The following is a 27,446-nucleotide window of genomic DNA, read 5'->3' on the forward strand; positions in this document are numbered from 1 at the left end:
GGTGTCCCCAGGGCTCTGACCCCCCCCCCCTGCACTGGGGGGGCTAGCAGGGCTGATCGGGTCTGTCTGTCTCCCCAGCCCGCCACGCAGACCTCCCCCGTTGGCGAAGCGCTGCCCCCCAGCCTCAGCCGCCATGCCCCTGGCCCGCAGCGTCTCCGTCACCTCCCTGACGGGGCTGGAGGACTGGGAGGATGAGATCGACCTGGAGAACTCCGTCCTCTTCGAGGTGGCCTGGGAGGTGGCAACAAAGGTGAGCCGGATGCCTGGGTTCTCTCCCCGGCTCAGGGAGGGGGGGGGGGCTAGTGGTTAGAGCGGGGGGGCTGGTAGCCAGGACTCCTGAGTTCTCTCCCCGGGTCTGGGAGGGGAGTGGGGGCTAGTGGTTAGAGCAGTGGGGGATGGGAGCCCGGACACCTGGGTTCTCTCCCTGGCTCTGGAGGCGGATGGGGTCCAGTGGCTGGGAGCCCAGGAGGTTGCGTTGTGAGTCCCCGAGCCATGGCTCGCTGTGGGGCAGACCCAGGCATCCTCCTATGGGGCAAGGAGCAGGAACATGAAGCCTAGGGGAAGAGCGGGGGCAGGGGTCATGGGGGGCCTGGCTCTGTGCCCCCGCTGGAGCAGGGCCCAGTGGGAGGAAGGGCTCCCCCTCCCTCCCCCAGCAGCCCTGCTGCCCCCTCGGCCGAGCCGCCTTCCCTCATTCCAGCTAATGGGCCCGTTGTGCTGGCTCTGCGCCAGGGGTTGTGATGCCCACGGGGTCCCACTGGGGGCACGGGGCAGAGACGGATCAGCCCCAGGGCGGCTCTGGTGCCAGGTTCCCCTGCAGCCCGGCGTCCCCTTGCCGGCATTAGGGCCAGTATTGATGGCCAGGGGGCGCTGGGCTGGTGGGTGGCGGGGCAGGGGCCCAGCAGGGGGCGCTCTCCCCTGGCAGGCAGTGCTGGCCCCAGTGGGGGGGGAGGGGTGGTATCTTTGGGGTGTCCTGTCCTGGCTTTGAGTCCTCCAGGTGAAGTTCCCTGCTGCTTCCTTCACTTCCTGTCCTAAACTGTTCTATGGCTGTTAAGCAGCCTCCCACCACACCCCAGAGGGGTCGCGACTCTGCCAAGGCAAGGGGTCCCCCACAACCAGCTCATGCCCCGCCCCAGAGGGGGCCGCATCCTGGCACTGGGCAAGGGATCCCTGTATACCCAGCCCCCTGCCTTACCCAGGGGGGCCGTGTCCCAGCGCGGGGGGGCGCTGGCTGGAGCTGTTCTTCGCGCTGTGACCCCCCCCAGGCCTCAGCTGTGAGGGAACAAGCGCAACCTTGTGATTCCCCCGATGCCTCCTGCCCCCCAGATCCTCTTGCAGGGGGGTCTGGGGCCCAGGCCGGCGGGCGGAGACGCTGGTGCAGAGAAGGGGCCGGTCTGAGCTGGGGGCGGGGTAACTGCGCCGTGGGGCAGCCTCTGGCAGGGTCTCTGGGCGCGAGCTGGGAGCTGGGGGGAGCCGGGCCAGGCTTGGGGTGAGGGGAGGCTTTGACCACGGGGGGGTGCTAGAGTTGGGGAGGTGGGAGGGGTCTCCTGCTTTGGGGACCTGGGTGGCTGAGAGCCCAGCTTGGGGGTAGTATGGGGCAAGGGAGTCAATGGCTGAGAGCCCTGCTGCTGGGGGTCCCACAATGCATTGCGTCCTGCTGGGCCCCAGGGGACAGTGCAAGGGAGTCCCAGGTGTGGGGGAGGGGTGTGTATTGAGGGGGGCCCCCCCCATCCCTCAGATAAAGGGGCAGGGTGTATATCGGCCCCCCTCCTCCAGGGGCGGGTGCAAGGGGGGCTGTGTCTCTAAACCCCCCCCCCCCCGCAGTGGGGGGTATCTACACGGTGCTGCAGACCAAGGCCAAGATCACGTCGGACGAGTGGGGGGAGAATTACTTCCTGATGGGGCCCTACCTGGAGCAGAACGTGCGCACCCAGGTGGAGCTGATCGACCCGCCCCACCCGGCCGTGCGACGCACCATCGACTCCATGAACGCCAAGGGCTGCAAGGTGAGAGCCGGGTCGGGGGAGCCGGGGCGCCAGCCACTGCGAGTGGAGAGCCCCCTCCTCCCCCCCCTCCGGCAAAGTGACAGCCAGGGGTGTTCGGGGGCCTCCTTGTGATTCGTTGGGGGGCGGGGACTGATGTGACCCTGCTGCTCCCCATGGTCCAAGGGGGGCCCCACCCACTTCCTCTACCTCTACGTTGGGGTCCCCCTCTTCTGACCAGAACGATTCCTGCACCTGTCTCCCAGAACCAGGAGAGAACCCAGGAGTCCTGGCTCCCAGCCCCCCTGCTCTGACCACTAGACCCCGCTCCCCTCGCAGAGCTAGGAGAGAACCCAGGAGTCCTGGCTCCCAGCACTGCCCCGCTCCCCTCCGAGACCCAGGAGAGAACCCAGGAGTCCTGGCTCCCAGCTCTTCCCCCCCCCCCCCCCAACCACTAGTCCCCACACCTCTCCCAGAGCCAGGAGAGAACCCAGGAGTCCTGGCTCCCAGCCCCCCTGCTCTGACCACTAGACCCCACTCCCCTTCCAGAGCCGGGGAGAGAACCCAGGAGTTCTGCCCCCACCTAACCAGGTTAAACAGAACCCCCCCCCCCCCCCCCGCACCTAGAAATCCTGTCTCCTATTAGGACCGTCACACCCAATCCCTGGTGTTTTGGGGGTGTCTCATTCCCCCCACCCAGCAGCCACCTCTGGGATGCCCAGCCCCCCCCTTGGCCGAGTCCCCAGAGGGGGGCTATCTTTAGTAGCCAGGCTCAGGTTACCCCCCAGGAAAGGTCACCCCCCCCCCCACACGTGATGTTTTTCTCTGGTGCTCAAAATATCTGCCCTGAAGTCCCCTCCTGGTTGGGGGGGGGGGGGAGGCTGGGATCCTGAGTGGGGGGGGGGGGCTACATTGGGGGGGTGTCGGGAAGTAGCTACTGCCATCTGGGCCCCAACCCCATTCTTGGGGAGTCTCCCCTACCCCCGAGGTGGCAGTTGGGGGGGGTCCCTGCTGGGTGTGGAGGCTCTGGGGGGGTTGGTCTATGTGTCTGTGATGGGGAGAGGCCCTGGGGCGGTTGGTTTGGGGGCCAGGGTCCTGCTGGGTGCTCGGTGGCAGGGGCCCAGGTGGGGGGCCCCTGGGTGTGGTTTGGGGGTCCAAGTGGGGGGGGGGGCGGGTGTGGGCTCCTCTCCCCTCTCACCCCTGCCCCCCCCAGGTGTACTTTGGGCGCTGGCTCATCGAGGGGGGCCCCTACGTGGTGCTGCTGGACGTGGGGGCCACGGCCTGGAGCCTGGACCGCTGGAAGACGGAGCTGTGGGACAGCTGCGCCATCGGGGTGCCCTGGTACGACCGGGAGGCCAACGACGCTGTCCTCTTCGGCTTCCTCACTGCCTGGTTCCTTGGCGAGGTGCGGGGGGGGGGAGGGGTAATGCTGCCCGAGAGCCCCCAGCTCTGCCCACAGCACCCCCTAGGCCAGCCCACCGCTGGCCCTGAGTGTCCCATTTCCTGGGGTGTCGCAAACAGAACCCAGGCGTCCTGGCTCCCAGCAGCCCCCTCCTCCCCCGAGCCAAGGAGAGAACCCAGGTGTCCTGGCTCCAGACCCCAGTCCCCTTCCAGAGCAAGGGAGAGAACCCAGGCATCCTGGCTCCCAGCAGCCCTTCCCCAGAGCCAAGGAGAGAACCCAGGCGTCCTGGCTCCCAACCCCCTTCTGACCCACCAGACCCCCCCGTCCCCTTCCAGAGCAAGGGAGAGAACCCGGGCGTCCTGGCTCCCAATCCCCCTCTGACCCACCAGACCCCTCTCCCCTCCCAGCACAGGGAGAGAACCCAGGAGTCCTGGCTCCCAGCCCCCCCCCCCCACTCTATCCGTTAGCCCTCCATCCCTTCCCAGCACGGGGAGAGAACCCAGGCGTCCTGACCGGGCTCTCGCTCTCTCTCTCCCCCCAGTTCGTGGCTCAGTGCGAGGAGAAGCTGTTTGTCATCGGCCATTTCCACGAGTGGCTGGCGGGCGTCGGGCTCATCCTGTGCCGTACCCGCAAGCTGCCGGTGGCCACCATCTTCACCACCCACGCCACACTGCTGGGGCGCTACCTGTGCGCGGGCAGCGTCGACTTCTACAACAACCTGCATGCCGTGAGTCATGGGGGGGGCGCCCCGGGAGTGCATGGTCCCCTCCCGGAGCTGGGGAGAGAACCCAGGAGTCCTGGCTCCCAGCCCCCCCCCCGCTACACCCCACTCCCCTCCTGGAGCTGGGGAGAGAACCCAGGAGTCCTGACTTCCAGCCCCCCCCCCCCCCGCCCCGCTATACCCCACTCCCCTCCTGGAGCCGGGGAGAGAACCCAGGAGTCCTGGCTCCCAGACTTTCCCCCCCCCCCCAACTGCTACACCCCACTCCCCTCCTGGAGCCGGGGAGAGAACCCAGGAGTCCTGGCTCCCAGACTCCCTCCCCCCCCCCAACTGCTACACCCCACTCCCCTCCTGGAGCCGGGGAGAGAACCCAGGAGTCCTGGCTTCCCCTTGCCCCCCCTCCCCGTGCTCTACCGTACTCCGGGGCGTTACCACTTTGTCCTGTCTCACTGCCCCCCTCCCTCCCGGCCTCCCGGCCCCAGTTTAACGTGGACAAGGAGGCCGGGGACCGGCAGATTTACCACCGGTACTGCATGGAGCGGGCTGCCGTGCACTGCACCCACGTCTTCACCACCGTGTCCCAGATCACGGCCGTGGAAGCCGATCACCTGCTCAAGAGAAAACCCGGTGAGGGGCTGGGGGCGCAGGGCTGGCTGGGGGCGCGGGGGCCTCTGGGGCGGGACGCGGGGGATTGGTATGCAGGGACCCCTCGTCCAGCACTGGGATTCGCCCCCTCTGGGGTGGAATGCGGGGGCTGTTGAGCAGCCGCATAGAACAGCGTGGGGAAGAACAGGCAATCCCAGGCCTGGTTATTTCCCACTAATGGCTGCCCCGTGTCTGCTCTCCGGTGCCCCCCTTTTCCTGCCCCCCCCAGATATGGTGACCCCCAACGGCCTGAATGTCAAGAAATTCTCTGCCATGCACGAGTTCCAGAACCTCCACGCCCGGAGCAAGGCCCACATCCAGGAGTTCGTCCGGGGGCATTTCTATGGGTGAGTCCCTGACACCCCAACTTCTGGGGCGCCCCAACCTGCTCGGTCCCACAGGCACAACCTTGGAACAGTATTTCCATCGCCACCGTGGTAGAACCCAGGCATCCTGGCTCTTAGTCGTGTGTCCCCGTCCCCCCCTCCCCAACCCACTAGACCGCACTCCCTTCCCAGAGCTGGGGATAGAACCCAGGAGTCCTGGGTCCCAGCCCCAACTCACTGGACCCTGCTCCTTTCCTCCTGGAATTCCCCTCAGCGCCCCCTTCTGGCTGCTGGTAATACTGCACCTGCTGTCTCTGTACTATCCCCTTGAGGTGCTGTAGAGGATTAAGGGGGCATGTGAGGTCAGATCCCCCCTTTCAAACCAGTGCTAGGTGCAGTATGGCAATTGGACTCCTCCTGGGTGGGGATTCAGCTGGTTCTGTGGTGAGGCGAGGGGGCTGGGTATGCGGGGGCTGGGTATCCGGGGACCCCTCACCTGGCGCTGGGATGTGGCTGGCTCTGGGGTGGGGCGTGGGGGCTGGACATTCAGGGGTTTCTCTGCCCCAGGCACCTGGACTTTAACCTGGACAAGACCCTGTTCTTCTTCATCGCCGGGCGCTACGAATTCTCCAACAAGGGGGCTGACATCTTCCTGGAGGCGCTGGCCCGGCTCAACTACCTGCTCCGGGTAATGGGGGTTCCCTGCCTGCTGGGGGGGTCCCTTGCCCTGCCTCCCCCACTCTGGGGGTTCGGGTGAGAGGCTCCCCACTGCCTGCCATCTCGTTCGGGGCCCAGTCAGAAGGGGTCGGACATACCCCTGGCGGCAGAGGGCAGTGGGGGAGGGTGGATGGGGCCCGTGGTGGGTTTCCTAGCTGGGCAGGGGGCAGTGGTAGGGTGTGTCTCTGGGGAAAAGATGGGGGGTGTCTCTGGGACGGGGGCTGAGCTGTTCCTGGAGCCCCCATCCCTGCTGGGGAATGGCCCCGGCCCCCCACTCACCCCCTCTGCCCCCCCCCCCAGGTGAACGGCAGCCAGGTGACCGTGGTGACCTTCTTCATCATGCCGGCTCGGACCAACAACTTCAACGTGGAGAGCCTCAAGGGGCAGGCAGTGCGCAAGCAGCTCTGGTGAGCCCCTCCCGGGACCCAGATGTCCTGGCTTCCCGCTGCCCTAACCACCAAACCCCATCCCCCACCCAAAGCTGGGGAGAGAACCCAGAAGTCTTGGCTCCCAGCCCCCCTGCTCTAACCACTAGACCCCACTCCCCTCCCAGAGTCGGGGAAAGAACCCAGGAGTCCTGGCTCGCCCGTGCCCTAACCCCTAGACCCCATCCCGCGCTGGGGAAAGAACCCAGGAGTCCTGGCTTCCCCCGTGCCCTGACCACCAGACCCCACTCCCCTCCCAGAGCCAGGCAGAGAACCCAGGAGTCCTGGCTCCCAGCCCCCCGATCTAACCACTAGACCCCACTGCCCTCCCTGCGCCGGGGAGAGAACCCAGGAGTCCTGGCTCCCCCCTGCCCTAGCCACCAGACCCCATTTCCCCCCGAGCTGGGGACAGAACCCAGGAGTCCTGGCTCCCAGCCTCTTGATCTAACCACCAGATCCCGCTCCCCTCCCCAAGCTGGAGAGAGAACCCAGGCATCCGGGCTCCCAGGATCTCTCCCACTCTCTCTCTCTCTCTCTCTCTGCAGGGACACAGCCAATGCCGTGAAGGAGAAGTTTGGGAAGAAGTTGTATGAATCGCTGCTGGTGTAAGTCCCACCCCCAGCTCCCTGAGCTCAGCGGCCCGGGGGACAGCAGTGAGATGCAGGGGGGTGGCTGCGCCGGCCCTTCGGCTTCCCTGTAGCGGAAGGCCGGGGGGGGAGCTGGGGAGCGAGGGGGAGGCAGGTGGGCTATATGGGGCAGGGGGCTCTGGGCTTTGAGGGGCACCTTGGGGTGCAGGGAGTTGGGGGGTGCAGGGAATGGGAGTTGGGGGGGTGTCCAGTCCTGGGCTCTGTCCCCCCCCCCCCCGCACTAACACCCCTCTGTCCCCCCAGCGGGAACCTCCCCGACATGAACAAGATGCTGGATAAGGAGGATTTCACCATGATGAAGAGAGCGATATTCGCCACCCAGGTACCCGGACGCCTGGGTTCTCTCCCAGGTCGGGAGGGGGGGGGGGTCTAGTGGTTAGAGCGGGATGGGGGTTGGGAGCCAGGACTCCTGGGTTTTCTCCCCAGCTCTGGGAAGGGCGTGGAGTCTAGTGGTGAGGGCGGGGGGAAGGGAGGGGCTGGGAGCCAGAACTCCTGGGTCCAATCCTGGCTCTGGGAGGGGAGTGGGGTCTCATGGGATCAAGCTGTGGGTACTGGGAGCCTGGACGCCTGGGTCCAGTCCTGCGACGGCGAAGCCTCCCCCGGCTGACAGGTGTCTGTCCGTCCTAGCGTCACTCCTTCCCCCCCGTCTGCACCCACAACATGCTGGATGACTCTACGGATCCCGTCCTCAACACCATCCGGCGTCTTGGGCTGTTTAACAGCAGCGCCGACCGCGTCAAGGTGAGCCGGGGGGCGGCCCCGCGGGGGAGGGACAAGGGGGGTGCTGCCCTGCCGGGGGTAACACCCCCCTCTCTGCCCCCAGGTCATCTTCCACCCCGAGTTCCTGTCCTCCACCAGCCCCCTGCTGCCCGTGGACTACGAAGAGTTCGTCCGAGGCTGCCACCTAGGGGTCTTCCCCTCCTACTACGAGCCGTGGGGCTACACGCCAGGCAAGGAACTGGGGCGCCCAGCGCTTGGGTTCCCCCCTGCGACAGGGAGGAGAGTGGGGCGCGTTGGCAGCCAGGACTCCTGGGTTCTATCCCCGGCTCTGGGAGGGGAGTGGTGTCTAGTGGTTAGACGGGGGGGGGGGGGGGAGCCAGGACTCCTGGGTTCTATCCCCAGCTCTGGATGAGGGGTCCCTGTATAACCCCCCCCCCCCCCGAGGGGCCGTGTCCCAGCGCCGGGCGGGGGGGGGGCCCCGTATATCCAGCCCTCGCGCTCCAGGTGGTGGGTGTCCATGGGCCATCACGCTCTGTGGTTTCGGACATGGGTTGTTCAGAAGCGGGCTACAAGGGCGGGGGAAGGAGGTATGTGCATCCAGCTGTTCCCCCCCCCCCTCCCCCCCCCCCCCCATGACTCCGGGTCTAACCCTCCTTCTCCCCCCGCCAGCTGAATGCACTGTCATGGGGATTCCCAGCATCTCGACCAACCTCTCCGGATTCGGTTGCTTCATGGAAGAGCATATCGCCGACCCGTCGGCCTACGGTGAGTCCCGGGCCCCCCTACCCCACGACCCGGGGGAATTGTTCTCTGGCCAATCCCTCTGCCTGGGCAAAACGGACGCCTCATTTCCTGGCTGAATGCGTCCAGCATCCACGCCCGGCCCCAGGAGACCGTGAGCCCTGCCTGTGCTAGACCGACGCACCCGGGATCCCTTCCCCAGGCAGGTCCCCCCCTTCTCTCTGCTCAGCTAAACGGCCGGAGCTCCTGGGGGTCTCTCACTCGCAGGCAGGTTTTCCGGCCCTCACGTTCTTCTCCGGCCCCTCTGCAATTTACCACCATCCTCCTTGAGATGTGGACACCAGAGTTGGGTGCAGGATCCCAGCCGCCCCAGGGCCAGTTCCAGAGGCGATGCTCCGACTTGCCATCTCCCCGTTCACACGGCCCAGGACCCACGGGGTGCCGCTGATCGCCCACCACACTGCTCCCCAGGAGAGAGGCCCCCCCAGCCTGTACGTGCTGCCTGCGTTCTCTGGTCCTAGCCGGAGCTGTATTAACACGCAGCATTCGCTTGGGCCCGGCTTACCCAGCGAGCTGGTCGCCCTGTATCACTGACCCATCCTCTGCATTGGTTCCCACGCCCCCAGCGTGTGGGTCGTCTGCAAACTTTATCAGTGAGGATTTGATGTTTTCCCTCAGGTCACTGATAAAAACGTTCAGTAGCGAGGGGCCTTGCGAGACCCCACTAGAAACCCGCCCGCTCGATAGCGGTGCCCCCTGCGAGATCTATCAGCTAGCCAGTTTTTAATCCATTTAACGTGGGCCATGTCAATGTGTTATCTTCTCGTGTTTGATCTTAATGTCGTGTAGCACCACACAGAAGTCTGAATAGGTCACCTCAGCCCCATTACCTGTGTCTTTCAAATTTCTAATTTCACCAGAAGAGATGTGACGGTAGTTGGATGGAATCTATTTTCCATAGTCCCATATTGATTGGAGTTAACTACATTGTCCCCTTTCAATTCTTTATTAAGTCCCACACCAGCCACTTCATCATCTTGCCTGGGATCGATGTCCGATTGACTGGCCTATAATTACCCAGGTTGCAGATTAGCTTTCTTCCAGTATTTTGGAAGTTCCCCAGGGTTTCAAGACTTACTGAAAATTAATGGTCCAGCGAGCTCCTCGGCCAGCTCTTTTAAAACTCTGGGTTGCAAGTTTTTGGGACGTGCTGATTTTAAAATGTCTAGCTTTAGTTGCTGCTGTTTAACCTCTGTCACGGACTCACAGATCGTGCCCACTCTTGGCCCCGTGCGGTCCGTGGGGGGGAGGGGTGCCCCTTTCAGTGAGACAGCCCTTCTCGGGGGTCCACTCTCTCTCTCAGGGTCAGGCCCCTCCACCTCCTGGAGCCGCACCTCTCTGAGCCTTAGCACGTCTGTCTGCCGTGGGCCCCCTCAGGGAGTCCACTCGCTCTGGACCCCCGGGGCCTCCACCCCCGAAGGAGACGATCCCACCCTGTTCTCTAGACCAGAGGGACTCCTGCTCCCCCTCTCCATCCCAGAGCCCCCCTGCTTCCCAGCTGGGCATCTGAGATCACCGGCCCCAAGCCAGCCTCTGTCCATTGCCTTCTCTCCAGGGAAACAGGGTCGTAAACAGGATCGCCTGGGCCTCCTCTCCTCTCTTCTGTCCTCTGGCCGGAACCGGCTGGTCAGGTCACCGGGGTCCCGTCTCTCTGCAGCCCATTGTCCGCCCACTGGCCAGAACCGGCTGTGACTCCTGAGCTGGGTCTCCGGGTCACCAGTCGCTGGGGTCTCCATTCTCCCCGCCAGTGGCTGGGGTCCCAAGTTCCCTCTCCGGTCTTCTGTAACCACAAACCCTCTCCCATCACCTCGTTAAACCAGTAGCACCCAGGGAAACTGAGTCCCACCCCCTCCGCATGCAAACCATTGGAAAACCAAGGAAATCCCCCTAGGAAACAAGGAAAACAAGAAACTCCCCCACGTCGTCAAAACCTCCTCCAGAGATCCTGCTGGAATGGGAAGTGTTTCATCATCCTATGATCTGGCTACGTGATCTGGCTTTTTCCCAAATACAGAACGCAAATATTTACTGAACACTTCTGCTTTTCTGTGGTGTTATTCACAATTCTATCCTGTCCGTCTAGTAATGGACCAACTCCATTCATGGAATCATAGAATATCAGGGTTGGAAGAGACCTCAGGAGGTATCTAGTCCAACCCCCTGCTCAAAGCAGGACCAATACCAACTAAATCATCCCAGCCAGGGCTTTGTCAAGCCGGGCCTTAAAAACCTCTAAGGAAGGAGATTCCACCACCTCCCTAGGGAACCCATTCCAGTGCTTCACCACCCTCCTAGGGAAAAAGTGTTTCCTAATATCCAACCTAGACCTCCCCCACTGCAACTTGAGACCATTGCTCCTTGTTCTGTCATCTGCCACCATTGAGAACAGCCGAGCTCCATCCTCTTTGGAACCCCCCTTCAGGTAGTTGAAGGCTGCTATCAAATCCCCCCTCACTCTTCTCTTCTGCAGACTAAACAAGCCCAGTTCCCTCAGCCTCTCCTCGTAAGTCATGTGCTCCAGCCCCCTGATCATTTTCGTTGCCCTCCGCTGGACTCTCTCCAATTTGTCCACATCCTTTCTGTAGAGGGGGGACCAAAACTGGACACAATACTCCAGGTGTGGCCTCACCAGTGCCGAATAGAGGGGAATAATCGCTTCCCTCGATCTGCTGGCAATGCTCCTACTAATGCAGCCCAGTATGCCGTTGGCCTTCTTGGCAACAAGGGCCCACTGCTGACTCATATCCGGCTTCCCGTCCACTGTAACCCCCAGGTCCTTTTCTGCAGAACTGCTGCTTAGTCAGTCGGTCCCTAGTCTGTAGCGCTGCATGATTCATAGATTCTAGGACTGGAAGGGACCTCGAGAGGTCATCGAGTCCAGTCCCCCGCCCTCATGGCAGGACCAAATACTGTCTAGACCATCCCTGATAGACAATTCTTGGGATTCTTCCGTCCCAAGTGCAGGACTCTGCACTTGTTGAACCTCATCAGATTTCTTTTGGCCCAATCCTCCAATTTGTCTAGGTCACTCTGGACCCTAGCAGCGTATCTACCTCTCCCCCCAGCTTAGTGTCATCTGCGAACTTGCTGAGGGTGCAATCCATCCCATCAATCCAGCTAATTAATAAAGATGTTGAATAAAACCAGCCCCAGGACCAACCCTTGGAGGGCTCCACTTGATACCGGCTGCCAACTAGACATCGAGCCATTGATCACTACCCGTTGAACTCAACGATCTAGCCAGCTTTCTATCCATCTTGTAGTCCATTCATCCAATCCATACTTATTCAACTTGCTGGCAAGAATACTGTGGGAGACCATATCAAAATCTTTGCTAAAGTCAAGATACAGGATTTATTTTGTTCCTAATACACTAAAAAACAAACAAACCCTTCTTCTTGTCCTTAACTCTGCAGGTCATAGATTTCACCTTGTGTCCTTCAGCTTCCCTTATCAATTTTCTACAATTCCCTGATTTCTGATTGAAATGCTTTATTATCACCTTCTCCTTCATTCCACTTGTTGTATATTGTCTTTATTTTGTATAGTTGCTGTCAAATCCCCCATAAGCCTAGTTGGTTTTTTAACCTACCTTCGTGATTGTGGCTTTTCAGGCCTCTAATAGAACATTCTTGGGACTGTTCCCAATGATCGTTCACATTTTTCTGTTTAAATTCTCTCTCCCAGCGGACTTAGCTCAGAAATGGGTCGAGATTTAACATAGAGGCCGGGTTCTGCCCCAGCTCTGGGAGGGGACGGGGGGCTAGTGAGTTAGAGCGGGGGGCTGGGAGCCAGGACTCCTGGGTTCTCACTCCCTCCCCTCTCCCTCCCCCAGGGATCTACATCCTGGACCGACGGTTCCGGGCGCTGGATGATTCGTGCACCCAGCTGACATCCTTCTTGTACAGCTTCTGTCAGCAGAGCCGGCGCCAGCGTATCATCCAGCGCAACCGGACCGAGCGCCTCTCCGACCTGCTGGACTGGAAGTACCTGGGCCGGGTGAGTGGGGAATCCCTGAGCCAGGCCATGTGGGGGAAGAGCTGGCTGGGGGGCAGGGGGGAAAGAATAGCTCATGGGGCGGTGGAGTTCCCCCCCCCCCCCCCCCGACCTCCATGGGAACCGACCCCTTGGGGAGAACCTGCTGCTGTCAGAGGCAGACACGGAGGGTGGCTGGGGGGGGCAGAGGGGAGCTGTGGGGATGGCAGAAGGGGGCGGGGCAGGGGGAGGTCCTGGCCCAGCCCCCCATAACCCCCATTGTCTTCTCCCCCACCCCAGTATTACATGTCTGCCCGACACATGGCGCTCGCCAAGGCCTTTCCCGACAATTTCACCTACGAGCCCCCGGAGGAGACAGCGGTGAGTGTGAGACCTCTGAGGGGCCCCGTATACCCAGCCCCCGCAGCCTCCCCCAAGAGGCCCTGTGCCCCTCCCGAGGAGCCCCATATACCCCGCCCCCACGCTACCCCCGAGGGTATTGCGTTTCTGCGCTGGGTATGGGGTCCCTGTGTCCCTGGCCCCTACGTTCCCGCCCCCCCCCCCCCCCCCGAGGGATCTGTGTGTACCCAGCTCCTTTGTTTCCTCACCTCGCCCCCAAGGGGTCCCTGCATCCTTTCCCCCAGAGGTTCCTGTGTATCCAGCCCCTGTGTGTGCCCCCTGCCCCGAGGGGTCCCTGCGTCCCCGGCGTGCCCCCTGTGATGGGTTCGGTCACAGAGACCCCCTTGGGACTGCCACCTGATGTGCCGAAACTACCTCTGAGCCCGTTTTCCCTGCCAGCTTGGGACGTCCGAACCCTGCCTGGTTGAGCCAGACACGCCAGCCTGCTGCAACACAGACCCAGGGTCTGAACCACGTTCCCAAAGCTGCAGCTTCAGCACCCAGACACCCAGCTCCCAATGGGATCCAAACCCCGAATCAATCCGTTTTACTCTGTATAAAGCGTATACAGGGTAAACTCCTAAATTGTCCACCCTGTATAACACTGAGAGAGAGACATGCACAGCTGTTTGCTCCCCCAGGTATTAATCCCTTACTCTGGGTCAATTAGTAATAAAATCACTTTTGTTTAAGTATAAAAAGTAGGATTTAAGTGGTTTCCAATAATAACAGACAGAACAAAGTAAATCACCATGAAAAATAAAATAAAACACACAAGTCTAAGACTAATACATTAAGAAACTGAATACAGGTAAAATCTCACCCTTAGATGTTCCAAAAAGCTTCTTTCACAGACTAGACGCCTTCCTAGTCTGGGCCCATCCCTTCCCCGGTACAGCCCTTGTTCCAGCTCGGGTGGTAGCTAGGGGGTTTCTCAGGACTGCCCTGCAGGTATGCAGTGGAGACTTGCAGGTTAACAGAGCCATTCACCGTTCATTGAATCTGAAGCACCCTTAACGGCTTCCACTTAGTATGTCTACATCAGTGATACACGTTTATATCTTCTTCTCCCAACTCCAGACATAGAAATAACACATGCAAACAAATGGGATGAACACACTCAGTAGACCAGAAGCTTTGTAATGATGCCTTACAAGAGACCTTTTGCACGAAGCATATTCCAGTTACATCATAGTCACACTTACAAACATATTTTTATGAAGCATATGGAGTGCACCGTCACCCCCTCCTCCTGAACTTACTGCCAGAGCCTTGGACGTGGCGGAGGCAGTACATGTAAAATCGCTGTTTGTCTCTGGTTACACACCCTCCCAGTACCTTTTAAACCCTATGATGTTATTTATAGGTGTTCTAGCAAAGTTCTGGGTTCCTGGTCCCTGGAAACAGGTTGGGGTGCAGTATTGATAACAGAATGCAGATAGCAATATCTGTTAAAGTGTAGGTGTCTTGGCATTTAGCCACCAATGCCATGAGGCGGCATGCCTCAGTTTCCCCTGCCACACAGCAGCATCGGCCTGTTATGCTTTTGCTGCTGGGCCGGGCTTCCAGCCTGTTGACAGGTGTCGCGGAGTGTGAGGGAGTCAGGGCCCTGCACCCCCCCCCCCTTCCTGTGATTCACTGGGACTCTCAGCCGGCCAGTAACACAGAAGGTTTATTAGCTGACAGGAACACAGTCCCAGACAGAGCTTGTAGATACAGAGAACAGGACCCCTCAGTCAGGTCCATCTTGGGGGGTGGGGAGCCCAGACCCTGGTTCTGGGCCTCCCTCTGTTTCCCCAGCCAGCTTGAAACTGAAACCCCCTCCAGGTCCTCTGGCCTTTGTCTCTTTCCCGGGCCAGCATTTAGCCACCAATGCCATGAGACGGCGTGCCTCAGTTTCACCTGATCTCTTTGTTCTCCAGCACCTTCAGTTGGCACCTTGCGGGGGGGGCAGGCCATCAATTGCCAGGAGACAGGGTGTCGGCCATTCTCTGTGCCGACCCCATCACACCTCCCTCTCGGGCTCTGCAACACTCTCACCCCCTTATCTCCCCACCTAGATACTTAAGAAAGGCATAGGGGAAACTGAGGCACCCACCCAGTAGTCAGAGAAAACATTAAGAACATTCCCACGTCGTCACAACAGGTATAAACTGAAAAGCAACATGCTTGTGGGACTGTCTTGTCACCATCCCTAGCATGCACAACAGTTTTTTCCACAAATCAGGTATGGCCCACACGTTCAAAGGCTTTACCATTAAACATCAGCATTGGCAGATGTCCTAGAATCTCAGGGTTGGAAGGGACCTCAGGAGGTTCTAGTCCAACCCCCTGCTCAAAGCAGGACCAATCCCCCCAATGGCCCCCTCAAGGATTGAACTCACAACCCTGGGTTTAGCAGGCCACTGCTCAACCCACTGAGCTATCCCTCCCCCCAAGTTAACACCTTTGTCTTGACCCCTAGATGAAGTAGCAAAAGACACCCGATTAACAGCCAATTTCTGACGGACAGACTTTGTTCACACAGCCTGGCTTGGCCAGCGTCCACTGTATTTCCCAGTCCCTCCGGGCACCACGGTAGGAGACAGATTCTCCTGCCGCTTTGGGGAAGGCTCTCAATTCAGGCATGTGTTTGGGATTTTGGCAAGGAAAGGGTGCACTGTAGCCATGCCTGCCCTCGGCCCCTCCCTCTGGAATCTCTTTGGGTTGGGCCCCACCTGCTGTGAAGTTTCCCTAAGGCAAAGTTTTTCTTCCTCCTGCCTTACAGGCCTGGCAGGAACATCTTTCAATGGGGTGCTTTGGATTGGTAAGATCCCCCAGGTCACCCCACGCTCTGATCCCAACAGGTCAGCTGGGTGGACTCTCCCCTCAAAACCTGATCCACAGGTGAGGGGTCTGGCATTTCAGATCCAGACCCTTCACCTTCCTCCTGGGAAAATGCCTTCCTACAAAAGGTGGGCAGACCCTCCTGTCCATCCTCCCCTTCCGTCTGGACTTCCCTCTCTGGGGCAGACACCCCTGTGTCCTCCAAAAGGGAAGGTGACCCTGATCCAGCTGTGGGCTCCCAGCTATGACAGACCCTTCACTGGCCAGCACAATCCCCCCGCACCCCTCCCTTTCACTCAGCGTGGGTTTGCTTCCAGCTACAGAGTCCTTGGGGGCTGTTCCCACCGCAGCCGTCACCAGGACCCCAATGTCCACCTCCAGGATACGTGTCTCTGTGCCCCTCTTCCGCTCCATTACAGCCAGCTCACGCTTCTGGGTCTCAATTTGGGCTTGTATCTGGGCCTCGATTTCTTTGTCTTTTAAGTGCAGGGCTTGCTGGCTCCCTCTTTCCTCCTTAGCAATTTGCACCCTGTGCCGTTCTAGCTGCTTTTGAGCTTCACACTCACCTATTTTGCTGACTTTCCTGCCTCTCTTTCCCTTACCCAAAATAAGCAAACAGAAAACAACAAACCAGTAACCGCTTCGTCTGTTCTCCGGCCACCCCACTTAACTCACTTCAAATCACTACCAGTGTCTCAAAGCAATCAGCTGTGCACAGATCCCGCTCGACTACGCCACTGTGATGGGTTCGGTCACAGAGACCCCCTTGGGACTGTCACCTGATGTGCTGCGACTACCTCTCAGCCCGTTTCTCCTGCCAGCTTGGGACTCCAGAACCCTGCCTGGTTGAGCCAGACACGCCAGCCTGCTGCAACACAGAGCCAGGGTCTGGTCCACGCCCCCAACGCTGCAGACCTTAGGTGACCTGCTGAGCAGTTTTTGGTTATCTCCAGCACCCAGACACCCAGCTCCCAATGGGATCCAAACCCCGAATCAATCCGTTTTACTCTGTATAAAGCTTATACAGGGTAAACTCCTAAATTGTCCGCCCTCTATAACACTGATAGAGAGATATGCAGAGCTGTTTGCTCCCCCGGGTATTAATCACTTACTCTGGGTCAATTAATAAAATCACTTTTGTTTATGAAGTATAAAAAGTAGGATCTAAGTGGTTTCAAGTAATAACAGCCAGAACAAAGTAAGTCGCCCAGCAAAATAAAGCAAAACACGGAAGTCTAAGTCTAATACATTTAGAAACTCTTTACAGGTAATATCTCACCCTCAGAGATGTTCCAATTAGCTTCTTTCACAGACTAGACTCCTAGTCTGGGCCCAATCCTTTCCCTGGGTACAGCCCTTGTTCCAGCTCGGGTGGTAGCTAGGGGGTTTCTCAGGACTGCCCTGCAGGTATGCAGTGGAGACTTGCAGGTAAACAGAGCCATTCACCGTTCATTGAATCTGAAGCACCCTTAACGGCTTCCACTTAGTATGTTTACATCAGTGATACACGTTTATATCTTCTTCTCCCAACTCCAGACATAGAAATAACACATGCAAACAAATGGGATGAACACACTCAGTAGATTAGAAGCTTTGTAATGATGCCTTACAAGAGACCTTTTGCACGAAGCATATTCCAGTTACATCATAGTCACACTTACAAACATATTTGTATAAAGCGTATGGAGTGCTACATCACCCCCCTACACACACACCCCGCCCCGGAGGGGTCGCGTCTCCGTGCTGGGCGAGGGGTCTCCGTACACCCGGCCCCCGCCCTGTGCGGCTGTGTCTGGGCGCTGGCGCTACCAGGCACGTCTGTCTCTCTCTCTCCACCCAGGCCCAAGGATTCCGCTACCCCCGCCCGGCCTCCGTGCCCCCTTCGCCCTCCATCTCCCGCCACTCCAGCCCCCACCACAGCGAGACGGAGGAGGACGACGAGCGGTACGACGAGGAGGAGGAGGCGGAGAAGGATCGGCGCAACATCAAGCCCCCGGCCATGACGGGCCCCGTCCCCGAGTGGCGCAAGCCGCCCAAGAAGGGCTCCAGCGAGGCCAGCACCTCCTCCAATGCCTCCAACGCCTCCACCCCCACCATGCCCTCCAGCCCCAGCGACCCCAGCAGCCCCAACAACTCCATCATCGAGGAGAGGAACTAGGGGAGGGGGTTCTAGACTGGTCTAGAACTAGGGAGTGCCCCCACCCCAGGCACAACGGTTATAAGCAACCCCCTTGCCATCCCCGTCCTCTGCTTCTGGCTCGCCCTCTCAAGAACCCACCCTTCCCTTTTTGCTGGGTTCTAGATGGCTGGTGCTAGGTTCTAGATCATTCAAAACCAGGGGTGATCCCTCCATGTGAGATAAACATCTCCCTCCTGCCTCCCGTCCTTTGCTTCTGGCTTTCCCTCGGGACCCCCAAAGTGATGGGTTTGTTCCGTGTTCTAGATCAGTGGCATGGGTGTTCTAGAGTCCAGTCTCCAAGATGCTCCAGGACCCTATGCACTATAGGCTCTGGCCTGCCCCTCCAAACTGTCTAGAACAACCTCCCTGTTGTCTGCAGCACTCTGGATCGTACTAGTGTTTGCAGCTGCCAATGTTCAGGAGAGATGGGGGGCTCTCAAATGGTTTGGGCTAGGAGCAAGGTCAGGTGTGGTCTAGAGAGAGGCCTGGTCTGGAACAGGGCCTGGCTTCAAGGTGTGGGGTTGGTCTGGATCCTTCTATAAGACTTCTCACTCAAGGATGCAGGGCAGCCCTGGATTATCATGTTTGGGGATCTAGATTGTTCTAGAATTCTGTGTATTAAAATGGGGGTCGAGGATGTAGGGTACCTGTATTGGATTCTGGAATGCAGCATCGGGTGATATTGGGGGTTCTGGAGCTGTCTAGAATGGGACCTGCTGTACGGTTTTGATTGGATTGTTCTGGAGTGATGTGACATAGCAGGGTGCTGGAGCTGTTTAGAAGGAGGGGCAGTCTAGAATGACCCTGCTACCGAGGGTGGTGAAGTCTGAAGCGTTCTGGATCCCTCTAGAACTCAGTGCAATGAAGGGGTTGGGGCCATATGTAGAAGTCCACATTGTCATGGTCTAGACCAGTCCAGAACATTGCACGGTCAAGAGATGTTGAAGGGTGTTGGGTGTTCTGGAGGGGACATCTCGAATGGCATCTCTGGGAAGGGGGAAGCACTGGCGGGCGCTGTGAACAAAGGGAGATGGGTCGGTCCCTGACTTCTGGAATGCAGCTCCACCTAGATCATTCTAGAACAGCGTGTGCTGGGAGTCCTGGCCTTCTCGCAGCGTTCTGCAGCACTCCTGTGGTCGGGCGAGCATAGCCTCGGAAAGAGGTGGTCTAGATCACATTGTAGATCATTCTAGAGCACTGCGTGTAGGATGGAAAGATGCTGCCGGGGGCAGGGTTCTAGATCATTCTAGCAATGTCAGGGCGGATGCTAGAAACCCAAGCTGCCTGGCACATGTTCTAGGTTGTTTGAAGTCACTAGACACCAGCGTGGCTGGGCTAGAACGACTTGCAGGGTTTCGATCATTCTCGGCTTGGGATTCGGTTGCTGGGTTCTAGATCACTCTGTGCTCAGGCTGAGGGGGCTGCTCTAGAACATGGCCGATGACGGGGCTGCAGGAAGGCTCCAGGATTCTGTATGCGGGTGCAGTCTGGTCACGTCCCCTCCCCCTCCCAGACCTCCAATAACAGACCAGTCGAGAACCCGGCTGCTTGATATCTAGAACCCTGCTCCCGGCTGGCGCCATCTGCTGGGGAGCGGGCGGGAGGGGTCACACAGTTGGACCTGCTGCTGAGAGGGGGGAGGGGGAGGTGTCTAGACAGGGCTCCCCTTGCCCGCCAGTTTCCCAGCAACCCCAAGACAAGGAAAATCATGTTTCAAAACCGTTTGGGCTGCCATCCCCTGGGCCGTGTGCCTAGGCCCCCCGCTCTGTGCCTGGGCTGGGTGCTGCACCCACGGGTGCCATGGGGCCTCTGTGGGGTGAGCCCCCCCCCCCAGCTTGTGTTTTTTATTTATGGCTGTTGCAAATGTCGTCGCTTGGTTTCATTTTTGTCTCTCCCGGGCCCTAGGGAGCCGGGCCGGGCCTAAGAATAAATGTGAGTTGAACTCAGTGTCGGCAGCTGTGTCCCCCGTGGGGCGCGTCCCTCAGCCTGCTCGGGAGCTGAGTATACGGGGACCCCTCGCTCAATGCTGGGATGCGGCTGGCTATGGAGTGGGGCGGGGGCTGGGTATACGGGGACCCCTTGCCCAATGCTGGGATGCGGCTGGCTCTGGGGTGGGGCATGGGTCCATGTTTATATGGGGATTCCTCACCCAGTGCTGGGATGTGGCCCCGCTGGGGTGGGGTGCAGGGGCTGGGTATACAAGGACCCCTTGCCCGGCACTGGGATGTGGCCCCCACGGGGGTGGGGTGTTGGGTGGGATTCCAGCCTTTTGCGACATCCCCCCACCCGTGGGATTCAGGCTGGGGGTCAGACCGTGGGGGGCGCCCCTGGTGCAATGGGGCGCTTGGTCCCTCCTAGCCAAGCACCCCGGTGCCCCCCTTCCAGTGCTGAGTTTGGGGTGCTGCCGGGATGCTGCTCATAGGGTGGGGGGAGCAGGGACAGGGACCCCCAGGACTCCACCCCAGTACAAGGGGGCAGGGACAGCAGCTGCCCCCCCCCCCAGGGGTTAATGCCATCGGACACCCCATTAACCAGCTGGGGAGTGCCAAGCTGGGGGGGGGGGACTGGTGATGGGAGGGGATGTACCCCCCCTCGGCAGGGGTTAGAGTGATGGTGGTGGGGGGATGGGGAGCCAAGACACCTGGGTTCTGTCATGGGCGTTGCGAGGGGAGGGGGTTGGAGCGGGGTCCCCGGAAGCCAGGACGCCTGGGTCCCCGTCAGACACCTCACACAGCCGGAGTGCTAATACCAAGCCTTTATTCAATGCCAGTTACAGACTTTGGAGGGGGCAGGTCACCCCGTGATCGGGGGGGGCTCCGGCCCGGTGGGGCAGCAGGATTTAAAGGGCCGGCGCCACGGGCAGCTCGCGGCTCAACTGCTGTCGCCCAGGGTGAGCCGGTCGAAGAGATACTCGCCCAGCCCCGCCTCGGGCGCCCCCACGCGCCGCAGGTTGGTCACGTGGTCGCCCAGTTTCTTCAGGAGCTTCACCTCCTCGTCCAGGTAGTGGGTCTCCAGGAAATCGCACATCTGGGGGGGCAGAGGAGAGTTAGAGATGGGGGTCCCCTTGGGCCTTCCCCCCACAGAACTCCTGGGTTCTCTCCCTGACTCTGGGAGGGGAGTGGGGTCTAGTGGTTAGAGCGGGGGGGGGGGGGGGGTTGGGAGCCAGGACTCCTGGGTTCTCTCCCCAGGTTTGGGATGGGAGTGGGGTCTAGTGGTTAGAGCGGGGGGGGGGGGGTTGGGAGCCATGACTCCTGGGTTCTCTCCCTGGCTCTGGGAGGGGAGTGGGGTCTAGTGGTTAGAGCGGGGGGGGGGGGGGTTGGGAGCCATGACTCCTGGGTTCTCTCCCTGGCTCTGGGAGGGGAGTGGGGTCTAGTGGTTACAGCCAGGGGGCCCGGACTCCTGGGTTCTCTCGGGGTGGGTCACTCACGTGGGGGTCCGCGTGGCTCGTGGCCACCTTGTGCAGGTCCAGCAGCGCCTGGTTGACGGTTTTCTCCAGCTTCAGGGCGAAGTCCATGGCGGCCGCCCCATTCCCCCACTCGTCCTGCTCCGGTTTCTTGGGGGGGGAGGGAGGGAGGTTAGGGCTGTGCCTGGGGGGAGCAGATGGGGTCCCCCTCAACCCTTCCCATAGACCCCAGCACCCCCTACCTGCATCCCTCCCTCCTGCCCCCAGCCCCCCCCACCTGTGCCCCCCCCCCCCCCGCTCACCTGGATGGCCTGCAGGAGGATGCGGCCCCCCCGGCGGTTCTGGAAGCCCAGCAGCCGCTCGGCCTGTTCCCGCTTCTCGCCCGACAGGTGCCGGAAGAACTCGGAGAAATGGGCCAGCGCCACATCGTCCCGGTCGAAGAAATAGCCCTGGGGGGGAGAGGGGGGAGACATCAGTGAACCCCGAGTGTGGGGCTGCCCCCAGGCCCCCCAGGTCCAGGGAGTGGGGAGACACCCCCCTAGAGAGCCCCCACCTAGCCCCTAAGGCTAGAGAGTGGGGGGAGGCCAGGGACTGCCCCAGGGACCCCCCCACAGCCAGGGGACAGCCCCACCCCTCCCCACGTCAGGGGTGGTTAATGGTTAACATCGCTGGGGACCGGCGGGGTCCTTGGAGGCTGGACTCTGCCCGAGGAGCGGCTGGTAAACAACAGAGGGTGGGGCTGGCGGGGGGGTCAGACAGGCAGATTTGGCACCCAGCGGGGCTGGCGGGCCCGGGGGCTGGGGCTCAATGACATTTTTTTTTTGGGGGGGAGTCCCTGTGCTGGGGACATGCAGATGGGAAAAGAGGGGGGGGGGGGGGGCTGGGTGTCAGGACTCCTGGGTTCTCTCCCTGCCGAGGGGAGGGGGGGTCTGGTGGGTTGGAGCAGGAGGGGATGGGATGGGATGGGAGCCAGGACTCCTGGGTTCTCTCCCCAGGTCTGCGAGGGGAGTGTGGGCTGGTGGGTTAGAGCAGGGGGGTCTGGGAGCCAGGACTCCTGGGTTCTCTCCCCGGTGCTGGGAGGGGAGCGGGGTGCAGTGGTCGGAGCAGGGGGAGCTGGGAGCCAGGACTCCTGGGTTCTCTCCCCGGCGCTGGGAGGGGAGCGCAGAGCAGTGGTCGGAGCAGGGGGGGTCTGGGAGCCAGGACTCCTGGGTTCTCTCCCCGGGCTGGGAGGGGAGCGGGGAGCAGTGGTCGGAGCGGGGGGGGGCTGGGAGCCAGGACTCCTGGGTTCTCTCCCCGGGGCTGGGAGGGGAGCAGGGGCTGGGAGCCAGGACTCCTGGGTTCTCTCCCCGGGCTGGGAGGGGAGCGGGGAGCAGTGGCCGGAGCCGGGCGCTCACCAGGGACTGGTAGCTGTAGCTGGCTCGCAGCAGCTGGTTCACCAGGCGGTTGGTGCCGGCTTCGCTCTCGGGGTCGTAGTTCTGGCGGATCTGGGAGCTCATGGTGCCGGTGGGGGCTGGTGCGGGCCGGGCTCGGGGTGCAGCTCCGTTCAAGCACTGTTGAAGCAAGAGCCTGTGGGGTCTGGGGGGCTGGTGGGGACCCTTTATACCCGCGGCTCTTCCCGGCCCTGCCCGCCCCCCCCCCCACCGCTAGCAGCCACCGGCACGCCCCATACAGTGCGGGAGGGGCTGGGAGCCCGGACGCCTGGGTTCTCTCTCCGGCTCTGGGAGGCTGATTGGAGAAAGAAAGAAGTGCCCCCCCCCCCCGCCCCTCCGGACTCTGCACAAACCTTCCCCATCGCCCCACCCCCAGGAGTGACATCAGCATGACTCAGCAACCCCCCCCCCCCGCCCTTGGGCTGTTCCCTTTATTCCCCCCCCCTTGCTGAGCGCATGTGACGCACCAAACATCCCCCTGCAAAAAGGGAGAGAACCCAGGAGTCCTGGCTCCCAGCCCCCCTGGTCTAACCACTAGACCCCACTCCCCTCCCAGAGTCGGGGAGAGAACCCAGGAGTCCTGGCTCCCAGACCACGTCCTCCCCCCAGCCTGTTCCCCGGGGTCAGGGTCTCTGGGTTCCTGTTTTCGGGGCTCAGCGGCAGATCCAGTCCGAGCCGGTTCCCTGGGCCAGGAACCGGGGAGGGGGGGAGGGGTTGGTTTATGAGCTAGGGCTGGGAACAGGCTGGGGGTCAGCAGGTTCGGGGTGGGGAGCCTCGTAAAGGGGCCGTCTGGGACTGGCTGAGCCCTGGGGTGGGGGCACTGGGTGCAGCTGGGCCCATGTGGAGACATGGGGGGGGTCAGGTGGTGTCATGGAGTGTGGGGGAGTCCGGGCCCTGCACCCCCCCACTTCCTGCAATTCACCGGGACTCTCAGCCGGCCGGTGACACAGGTTTATTAGCCGACAGGAACAGCCCAAACCAGAGCTTGTGGGTACAGAGACCAGGACCCCTCAGTCAGGTCCATCTTGGGGGGTGGGGAGCCCAGATCCACATCTGAGCCTCCCTCCCCCCCCCCCCCCATTTCCCAGCTAGCTCCAAACTGAAACTCTCCAGCCCCTGCTCTGCCTTTGTCTCTTTCCCGGGCCAAGAGCCACCTGATCTTTGTTCTCCACCACCTTCGTTGGCACCTTGCAGGGGAGGGGCCCAGGCCACCAGTTGCCAGGAGCAGGGCCGGCTTTAGGCCGATTCAGGTGATTCCCCTGAATCGGGCCCTGCGCCCTTGCCACCGCCGGGGCACCGTACCGGGGCTGCCGGCTCCCAGCAGGGGCTGGAGCCAGGGCCGGCTCCAGGCACCAGGCAACCAAGCTGGTGCTTGGGGCGGCACCTGGAGGGGGGGGGCGGCGCGGCGCTCTGGCCGCCAGGGGGAGAGCCGAGCCCCCGCCGGGGCTCGCCGCCCTCTCGCCGCCCTGCCCCCGGCGCTCTGGCCGCCGGGGGGGAGAGCCGAGCCCCCAACGGGGCTCCCCGCCCTCTCGCCGCCCTGCCCCCGGCGCTCTGGCCGCCGGGGGGGGGGAGAGCCGAGCCCCCAACGGGGCTCCCCGCCCTCTCGCCGCCCTGCCCCCGGCGCTCTGGCCGCCGGGGGAAGAGCCGAGCCCCCGCTGGGGCTCGCCGCCCTGCCCCCGGCGCTCTGGCCGCCGGGGGAAGAGCCGAGCCCCCGCTGGGGCTCGCCGCCCTGCCCCCGGCGCTCTGGCCGCCGGGGGAAGAGCCGAGCCCCCGCTGGGGCTCGCCGCCCTGCCCCTGGCGCTCTGGCCGCCGGGGGGGAGAGCCGAGCCCCCGCCGGGGCTCGCCGCCCTCCTCCCAGGGCTCCGGCCGCCCCCCCCCCCGCGCCCTGCCCCCCGGCCGCCGGGGGGAGAGCGGAGCCCCCGCCGGGGCTCGCCACCCTCGCCCCGGGGCTCCGGCCGCCCTCCCCCCGGCGGGAGAGCGGAGCCCCCGCCGGGGCTCGCCTCCGCCCCCCCCCGCCCGGAGGCTTTTTTGCCTGGGGCGGCAAAAAAGCCAGAGCCGGCCCTGGCTGGAGCCCCAGGCCCTTTAAATTGCTACCAGAGCCCCACTGCTGGAGCCCTGGGGTAGCGGCAGTGGGGCTCCAGGGGCTATTTAAAGGGCCGGGGCGGTAGAAGCAGGGGAGCCCCGGCCCTGCCCACAGCCAGCCCCTCCTGCACCCCCTGCCTGCACCAGCCCTGCACCCCTGCCCTGCCCGCACCAGCCCCTGTCTCCAGCCAGCCCCTGCTGCACCCCCTGCCCGCACCAGCCCCGCACCCCCTGCCCGCACCAGCCCCGCACCCCCTGCCCTGCCCGCACCAGCCCCTGTCTCCAGCCAGCCCCTGCTGCACCCCCTGCCCGCACCAGCCCCGCACCCCCTGCCCGCACCAGCCCCGCACCCCCTGCCCTGCCCGCACCAGCCCCTGTCTCCAGCCAGCCCCTGCTGCACCCCCTGCCCGCACCAGCCCTGCACCCCCTGCCCTGCCCGCACCAGCCCCTGTCTCCAGCCAGCCCCTGCTGCACCCCCTGCCCGCACCAGCCCTGCACCCCCTGCCCTGCCCGCACCAGCCCCTGTCTCCAGCCAGCCCCTGCTGCACCCCCTGCCCGCACCAGCCCCGCACCCCCTGCCCGCACCAGCCCCTGTCTCCAGCCAGCCCCTGCTGCACCCCCTGCCCGCACCAGCCCTGCACCCCCTACCCTGCCCGCACCAGCTCCTGTCTCCAGCCAGCCCCACACCCCCTGCCTGCAGCCAGCCCCTGCTGCACCCCCTGCCCGCACCAGCCCCGCACCCCCTGCCCACAGCCAGCCCCTGCTGCACCCCCTGCCCGCACCAGCCCTGCACCCCTGCCCTGCCCGCACCAGCCCCTGTCTCCAGCCAGCCCCTGCTGCACCCCCTGCCCGCACCAGCCCCGCACCCCCTGCCCGCACCAGCCCCGCACCCCCTGCCCTGCCCGCACCAGCCCCTGTCTCCAGCCAGCCCCTGCTGCACCCCCTGCCCGCACCAGCCCCGCACCCCCTGCCCGCACCAGCCCCGCACCCCCTGCCCTGCCCGCACCAGCCCCTGTCTCCAGCCAGCCCCTGCTGCACCCCCTGCCCGCACCAGCCCTGCACCCCCTGCCCTGCCCGCACCAGCCCCTGTCTCCAGCCAGCCCCTGCTGCACCCCCTGCCCGCACCAGCCCCGCACCCCCTGCCCGCACCAGCCCCTGTCTCCAGCCAGCCCCTGCTGCACCCCCTGCCCGCACCAGCCCTGCACCCCCTACCCTGCCCGCACCAGCTCCTGTCTCCAGCCAGCCCCACACCCCCTGCCTGCAGCCAGCCCCTGCTGCACCCCCTGCCCTGCCCGCAGCCAGCCCCACACCTCTTGCCCTGCCTCCAGCCAGACCCTACCTCCAGTCAGCCCCTGCCCTGCCTCCAGCCAGCGATGTACGTAATATATAATTTTGTTATTATTTATATAGTTATGGAAAGTAAATAATAAATGGAAGAAATGAAAGGGGTTTTTTTAATGGTTTTTTTAGTCATCCCTGCCGGGGTCCCGCCGAAAATGTTCGAATTGGGCCCCGCACTTCCTAAAGCCGGCCCTGGCCAAGAGACAGGGTGTCGGGCATCACACTGGCCCTCTAAGGCTCTGCAACAATCACACCCCCTTACCCCACCACCTAGATACCTAAGAAATGCATAGGGGAAACTGAGGCACCCACCCAGTATTCAGAGAAAACATTAAGAACATTCCCAGTTCATCACATCTCTCCCCCCTTCAAGACCGGGGTCACTTTAGCCGGTGACCTGGGGAAGTTTGAACGCACCAAGGTTCCCATGGATGCCCCAGCACCTCTCCCATTCCTTGGTGGGAGTTACCCCAGGCCCTTCCAGTTTCACGCCCCCCTTTAGGTCGGGTGTGCTCGATGGCACTCACAGGCCGCATGTGGGAAGGTTTATGCAGCCCGTGCCCTTTTGCCACCCCAATACCCCTGGAGTTCTGTGATGAAGTGGGAATGTTATTAATGTTTCCTCTGAATACTGTGTGGGTGCCTCAGTTTCCCCTATGCATTTCTTAAGTCTCTAGGTGGTGGGATAAGACCAGTGTGCATAAATGGCCGACACTCTGTCTCCTGGCAACTAATGGCCGGGGCCCTTCCCCCCTGCAAGGGGATGCTAAAGGTGCTGGAGAACAAAGGAATCAGGTGACCTCCTGGCCTTGGGAAAAGGACAAAGCAGAGAGGAGGGGCTGGAGGGTGAATCAGTTGGGGCTGGCTGGGGACGTGGAGTGAGGTGCAGACGGGGGTGTCTGGCTCACTGCCCCCCAAAATGGACCCGGCTGAGTGGTCCTGTTCTCTGTACCTACAAGCTCTATTTTAGACCGTGTCCCTGTCATCTAATAAACCTCTGTGTTACTGGCTGGCTGAGGGTCACGTCTCACTGCGAAGTGGGGCTGCAGGACCCTGTGGCTCCCCCAGGACCCCGCCCGGGCGGACTCGCTGCGGGACGTGCATGGGGGGATGGGGATGCTGAATGCTCGGGGGTCAGCCCCAGGAAGGTGAAGCCGTGTGAGCCTCTTGCCCTGGAGACAGTAGGGAGCAGTTCCAGAGCATCGCCCGGGGACTCCGTGACAGGTTCAAACTGAGATCAGGTCTTCTCCCAGGGCTCCCGTCTGGAGGGCTGTGATTCGGGCTCTCTTAGTTAAGAGCCTCCATCTAGACCTTGGCCACCCTCTGACCAGGTGTCTCTGTCCCCAGCAGCTCGGCATCAGCCCCTTGCATGTGACGCCGCCACGTCGGAGGAGCGTGGTCGGTATACACAGTAAAGCGCCGCCCAAA

The 27,446-nt window shown here is 62.1% G+C and overlaps 2 protein-coding genes across 3 annotated transcripts; one reads left to right on the plus strand and one right to left on the minus strand.

The window, feature by feature from the left end:
* Positions 1 to 133: 133 nt before the first annotated feature.
* Positions 134 to 17,741, plus strand: GYS1 (glycogen synthase 1). 2 transcript variants are annotated; one of them, XM_065423186.1, is made up of 17 exons: positions 134 to 250; position 1,438; positions 1,822 to 2,003; positions 3,193 to 3,384; positions 3,923 to 4,108; positions 4,585 to 4,729; positions 4,977 to 5,094; positions 5,641 to 5,761; positions 6,091 to 6,197; positions 6,761 to 6,820; positions 7,106 to 7,184; positions 7,490 to 7,603; positions 7,686 to 7,812; positions 8,252 to 8,347; positions 12,219 to 12,382; positions 12,659 to 12,739; positions 17,424 to 17,741. In XM_065423186.1, exons 1-17 carry the CDS (start codon positions 134 to 136, stop codon positions 17,739 to 17,741), a joined length of 2,208 nt encoding a protein of 735 aa, XP_065279258.1. The 2 variants fall into 2 exon arrangements, with proteins under 2 accessions (XP_065279258.1, XP_065279259.1); XM_065423187.1 differs by lacking the exon at positions 3,193 to 3,384.
* Positions 17,742 to 20,502: 2,761 nt separating this feature from the next.
* Positions 20,503 to 22,768, minus strand: FTL (ferritin light chain). The gene is made up of 4 exons (XM_065423191.1): positions 22,560 to 22,768; positions 21,468 to 21,614; positions 21,190 to 21,315; positions 20,503 to 20,789 (listed from the first exon to the last, which is right to left on the minus strand). The coding sequence occupies exons 1-4, from the start codon at positions 22,659 to 22,661 to the stop codon at positions 20,634 to 20,636; spliced, it is 531 nt and encodes a 176-aa protein (XP_065279263.1). The 5' UTR covers positions 22,662 to 22,768; the 3' UTR covers positions 20,503 to 20,633.
* Between the last annotated feature and the right edge of the window lie 4,678 nt (positions 22,769 to 27,446).

The sequence above is a fragment of the Emys orbicularis genome, unplaced genomic scaffold, assembly GCF_028017835.1.
Source record: "Emys orbicularis isolate rEmyOrb1 unplaced genomic scaffold, rEmyOrb1.hap1 scaffold_94, whole genome shotgun sequence".
Lineage (NCBI taxonomy): Eukaryota > Metazoa > Chordata > Testudines > Emydidae > Emys > Emys orbicularis.

What these genes read in the sequence shown, in the direction of transcription:
- GYS1 (XM_065423186.1), top strand. Translation starts at nt 134, where the DNA reads ATGCCCCTGGCCCGCAGCGTCTCCGTCACCTCCCTGACGGGGCTGGAG. An exon ending in GCAGTGCGCAAGCAGCTCTG is followed by an intron (nt 6,198 to 6,760) that starts GTGAGCCCCTCC and finishes CTCTCTCTGCAG; the next exon opens with GGACACAGCCAATGCCGTGA. An exon ending in TTGTATGAATCGCTGCTGGT is followed by an intron (nt 6,821 to 7,105) that starts GTAAGTCCCACC and finishes CTGTCCCCCCAG; the next exon opens with CGGGAACCTCCCCGACATGA.
- FTL (XM_065423191.1), bottom strand. Translation starts at nt 22,661, where the DNA reads ATGAGCTCCCAGATCCGCCAGAACTACGACCCCGAGAGCGAAGCCGGC. An exon ending in TCCTCCTGCAGGCCATCCAG is followed by an intron (nt 21,316 to 21,467) that starts GTGAGCGGGGGG and finishes TCCCCCCCCAAG; the next exon opens with AAACCGGAGCAGGACGAGTG. An exon ending in CGAGCCACGCGGACCCCCAC is followed by an intron (nt 20,790 to 21,189) that starts GTGAGTGACCCA and finishes CTGCCCCCCCAG; the next exon opens with ATGTGCGATTTCCTGGAGAC.